The sequence below is a fragment of the Orycteropus afer genome, unplaced genomic scaffold (genome assembly GCF_000298275.1).
Source record: "Orycteropus afer afer isolate SDZICR_OR568_19922 unplaced genomic scaffold, OryAfe1.0 scaffold00211, whole genome shotgun sequence".
Lineage (NCBI taxonomy): Eukaryota > Metazoa > Chordata > Mammalia > Tubulidentata > Orycteropodidae > Orycteropus > Orycteropus afer.
This window is the reverse complement of record NW_006921798.1, coordinates 2,833,226-2,838,565: the sequence shown is the minus strand read 5'-3', so window position 1 is coordinate 2,838,565 and position 5,340 is coordinate 2,833,226. Positions and strand designations below refer to the sequence as shown.

Genomic DNA, 5,340 nt, shown 5'->3' with positions numbered 1-5,340 from the left:
ATATGGGGGAAATTTTCTGTTAGCAAGTCTTCCACAATTTTCTTTCTTTTTTTTTTTTTTTTTAACTTCTTCTTGTTCTGGTATTCCAATGAGGCATATGTTGTTCTTTTCATGTCATCCTATAAAACTCTTAGGTTCTCTTCATTTCTCTGAAATCTTTGTTCTTATTTTTCTTTGTACATGCTGGTATCAAGGGATTTATCTTCTAGTTGGGAAATGTGTTATTCAGCCAGTTCTAGCCAATTCTTCTGTGCTTCTACCATGTTGTGTAATTTTAGTATTCATCTTCTGGATTTCTAACTGCTGTTTTTGTATTCTTATTGTGTATTAATCTTGTTATTTTGTTCTTGAATGTTTTTCCTGAGTTCTTCCAGGGTACTGTCGATGTTCTCCTTGGTTCTGTTTGAAGTTTCCTTAAGCTCTTGTAGAGTTTTACAAACATATCTTCTAAATTCCTTCTTGGATAATTCTATTACCTCCTCTTCCTACATGTTTAATGAGATTTTTGTTTGGGATTTTATTTCTGTTGTGTTACCCTTTGTTTTGTTTGATTTGAAGTTGCCTGTTGTTTCCTAGACATTTTGAAGTTGTTGTCTTTAACTGTTAGTTATGTATTGATATGTTTTGCCTTGATTTTATGTTTAAATATTTTTGCAAGGGTGGAGCTGGTGTATTTTATTTTATTTTGGTTATTAATTCAGGTGTGCTGTGTTGCTCTGAAGTTTTCTTTGTATTGATTCAATCACTGTGGGGAATGTGGATGCAGGTATCTGTTTGTCATGAAGGGGATTTAGAGTTGGGACAAGCAGATGTTGTGGTGCCTTAATGTGGTCCTTTTATTGGGTGAGGCAGGGGAGAAGGAGAAAAAGGAAGAAAAGAAAAAAAAAAAAAAACTCCAAGGGGACAGTAGCATATCCCCACTCTCCATATTTCTGTGGTTAGTGCTGGTTTCGGGGTTTTGTTTTGAGTCTGCTTGGGTCGTTTGCCAATGACGATGTTATATTGTCACTCACAGTCCCATGGTACAAAATCAGCAAAGATCCCTTTGGTTAGGGGGCTGCTACTTTCCACCTGTGTCAGACAGCCCTAAAAACCCTGTACTCTGGACCCCTTTGTGCTAAAAAGCTGTCCTAGAACAGCTGGATCACAGCCCCACACCATGAGCTTATCCCAGGGCCCACCTACCTGCAGTGTGTTTCCTGAGTTCTCCCTTTCTGCCCCCAACTCAGCAGCAACCTGAGCCAGAGGAATCTATACTCTATTTCTCAGAAACCCTGTCCACCCACTCAGCTCAGTTCCCAAGGTTACTGTCAGAAGCCGCTGCTGTGGGCAGTCTTAGTCTCCAAAGCCACCATTGGATTCCCAGTGTTCCCACTTCACTGCTTAGAGAGTTCTCTGTTGCTCCATCTCAGTCTCACATGCTGCAAGGCAGGTTCATTTATTTTTATTCTTCTCAGCTGTTTACCCTGCCTCTACCTTTCTTTTCCCTCCATCTCTACTAAATCTGGCCTTCTCCAATGTAATAAGCTGTTGACAGCCCCAGAATCCCTGCTTCAAACTGCTGCACCTAGTTTTTCAGGCATTAAGATGCTAGAGGGAACATACGTGTGGGCTACAGGTCCAACACCATCTTCCAAACTCTCTTCCGTTTGCTTTAGCTATAGTACATTCAAGGACAAGTTTTCAGAGTCTCCTCTGACAACAATTTTGGTCTTTTCTTTCTTTCCTGCCTTTTTATGATCTTTGCTTTCTTCATGGATGATGTTGTTGATGTCATCCCACAATTGACTCTTCTTCAGTCATTGGTGTTCAATGCATCAAATCTGTTGTTCAGATGGTCTCTAAATTCAGGTGGAATATAATCTAGGTCATATTTTGCCTCCTGTGGACTTGTTTTAATTTTCTTCAGCTTCTACTGGAACTTGCATATGAGCAGTTGATGATCAATTCCACATTCAGCTCCTGGACTTGTTCTGACTGATGATATTGAGCTTCTCCATCACCTCTTTTCAGAGATGTAGTCGATTTGATTCCTGTGTATTCCATCTGGGGAGATCCATGTGTAGAGTCATCATTTATGTTGTAAAAAGAAGATATTTGCAATGAATAAGTTATTGGTCTTGCAAAATTCTAACGTGTGATCTCCCATGTCATTTCTATCACTGAGGCTATATTTTCAAACTACCAATGATTCTTCTTTGTTTCCAACCTTTGCATTCCAATCACCGGTAATAATCAATACATCTTGATTGCATGTTTGGTAAATTTTAGACTGCAGAAGTTGGTAAAAACCTTCAATTTGTACACCTATGGCTTTAGTGGTTGGTGCATAAAATTGAATAATAGTAGTATTAAGTAGTCTTCCTTTTAGGTGTGTAGATATGATCGTATCACTGGCAACACTGTACTTCAGGATAGATCTTGAAGTGTTCTTTTTGGCAATGCAAGTGACACCATTCCTCTTCAATTTGTCATTCTTGGCATAGTAGACCATATGAGTGTCTGATTCAAAGTGGCCAATACCAGTCCATTTCAACCAGCTAATACCTACCATACAGATCTTTATGAGTTCTGTTTCATTTTTTACAATTTCCGATTTTCCTAAATTCATACTTCACACATTCCACACTCTATTAATGAATGCTTGCAGCTCTGTTTCTTCCCATTTTGAGTTGTGCCCTACCAGCAAATGTGGGTCCCAAAAGCTTTACTCCATCCACGTCATTTAAGTTGACGCTACTTTGAGGAGGCAGCACTTCTGCAGTTGTATTTTGACTGGCTTCCAACCTGAGGGGTTCATCTTCTGCTATGTGAGACAGTATTTCACTGCTATTCATAGGGTTTTCAGTGGCCAATTTTTTTCAGAACAGGATGGCCCCATCCTTCTTCCTGGTCTGTCTTAGTCTGGAAGCTCTGCTGAACCCTGTGCACCATGGGTGACCCTGCTGGTATTTGAAATATCAACAGTGTAGCCTCACAGCAACATGCAAGCCACCACAGTACAATAAGATGGCAGACTAGTGAATGCTCCTTAGAACCTAATATAGTGAGACTTCATCTGACTTACTTGGATGTGTTATCAGGATGTGTTATCAGGAGGGACCATTCCTTGGAGGAAGACATCATACTTGGTATGTTGTTGTTATTGAGTCGGACCCGACTCATAGCGATCCCTCCTTGGGTTTCCGAGGCAGTATCACTATGGAAGTAGATTGCCCAACCTTCCTTCCAAGGAGTGGCTGGTGGGTTTGAACTGCCAGCCTTCTGGTTAGCAGTCAAGCGCCTTAGGCACTATGCTACCAGAGCTCCCATACTTGGTATAGTAGAGGGCCATTGAAAGACAGGAAGACTCTTGTGAGACAGATTGATACAGTGGCTGCAACAATGGACTCAATCAGCAATGACTGTGTGATAGCACAGGAACAGGCACTGTTTAGTTTTGTTGTACATAGGGTCACTATGAGTTGGAACTGACTCTATGGCACCTAACAACAATATCATCTGTATGTGTAGAGTTTCTTTCCTTTTTTGGATTTATTTCCCTAGGTTATTTATTAAGTTCCTTGATAGCATAATATCTGATTCTTAGTAGATATTTAATACATTTTGATCAAGTGAGTGAAAGAATAAATATGATTAAACTGAAAACCAAACTCACTGCCATTGAGTCAGATCTGACTCATATCAACCCCTCCTTGGGTTTGTGTGGCGGCATCACTGTGGAAGTAGATTGCACAATCATCCTTCTGAGGAGTGGTTGGTGGGTTTGAACCACCAGCCTTCTGGTTTGCAGTCACATGCCTTAGGCACTACGCCATCAGAGCTCCCAAATATGATTAGTCCATTGATTAATTTTATCCCATAAAACCAAAACCAAACTCACTGCTGTCAAGTCGGATCCGACTCATAGTAATCCTTCATTGGGTTTCTGAGGCAGTATCACTACAGAAGTATATTGCCCAGTCTTCCCTCTGAGGAGTGGCTGGTGACCAGTCTTAAGATATTAAGGAAAGAAGGATAAAACACTTATTTTGGGTCTTCTTATGATTATGAATTGTTCTTTTGAGGTTAGAGAAAAATACTTTTGACTGAAATATGTTCTATTATTTTTTTTAGTCACATAAGATAACTTTTAAAATTATAAATTTAATACATTATCATTATATAAATTTGGAAAATAAGGAAAAGAACAACTAAATAAAATGAAAAATCAACTATACCTCACCACTCACTGAACTTATTTCATAATGTCATACTAATATTGTATCCTGTATTTGTTCTGTGATTAATATTTTTTCTTAAGCACTTGCTCATGTTATTAGTCTTAGAAAATACTATTTTTTTGTGTATAGTTACAAGTTTCTACAGAATGATGATCTATTATATAACTGTTCTTCTCTTGGTGAATTTTTACTGTTACGGTCCCTGTCTCCAGTTTTCACTTCACAAATGGGTTTAGCTGTGATATTTTTGTACAAAACTCTGTCAAAAAATGTTTTTATTTCTGTAGAAGAGATTCTGAGAACTATTATTGACTCAAAAGGAATTAATCTTACAAAAATATATTTTTAATAGGAATTGCCAAATTGCCTTCAAACAGTCGAGACTCCTCCGAACAAGATATAAGAATGACTATTTCAGTCTACTCTCTTCTGAGCCATACTTTTGCAAAATAAATCTGATAGAAGTTGGGCTATGTGGCTTTGATAAAATAAAACTTCAGCATCGCTTCTAAAAACTTGGAAATCTTTTTATGTTTGTCTAAATTTTTAGGTTTTTGTTCCAATGTTATGTTTCTTTGTCTAGATTTTCTATGCTGTTCATGCCTTTCAAGCACGGAGTGACCATGAACTCAGCCTTCAGGAATACCAAAGAGTCCATATACTTAGATTTTGTGACCTGAGTGGAAATAAAGAGTGGTGGTTAGCTGAAGCTCAAGGACAGAAAGGATACGTGCCTGCTAAGTACCTTGGGAAGATGACTTATGCTTAAGAAAATAAGCCTTTGACTTTTATTTTCTGACAAGCTGATGACTGACTACCTCGTAAAACTGACATTACAACAAAAATTGGCCCAGGAAGCAAGAAACCTCAAAGCTACATGAATTGATACTATATCAGGTTTTAAGGAAGATGGTGTTTCCTAATAAGATTATTTCATGAATGTATTAAGAATACATGTTGAAGGAAAATCTAAATCAGGAGAAAGAGCAACAAAGTCCAAGCTCCAAACCACAATTACTTAAAAGTGGATATCTTTTGAAAGACTACATGTGACCTTTTATCATCATGAAAGTTTGTTTCTAAGGATAAGGTTTTTTAATTTACTGTATGGTATTAT

The 5,340-nt window shown here is 38.1% G+C and overlaps 1 protein-coding gene across 1 annotated transcript in view; it reads left to right on the top strand.

The window, feature by feature from the left end:
* The window catches only part of ARHGEF38 (Rho guanine nucleotide exchange factor 38), a 257,682-nt gene extending 252,690 nt beyond the window's left edge, over window positions 1–4,992 (top strand). Inside the window, exon 14 of the mRNA XM_007948295.2 lies at window positions 4,807–4,992. Within this exon, the coding sequence (XP_007946486.1) occupies window positions 4,807–4,992 (186 nt within the window). The remainder of the gene's footprint in view (window positions 1–4,806) is intronic.
* The last annotated feature ends 348 nt before the right edge of the window (window positions 4,993–5,340 follow it).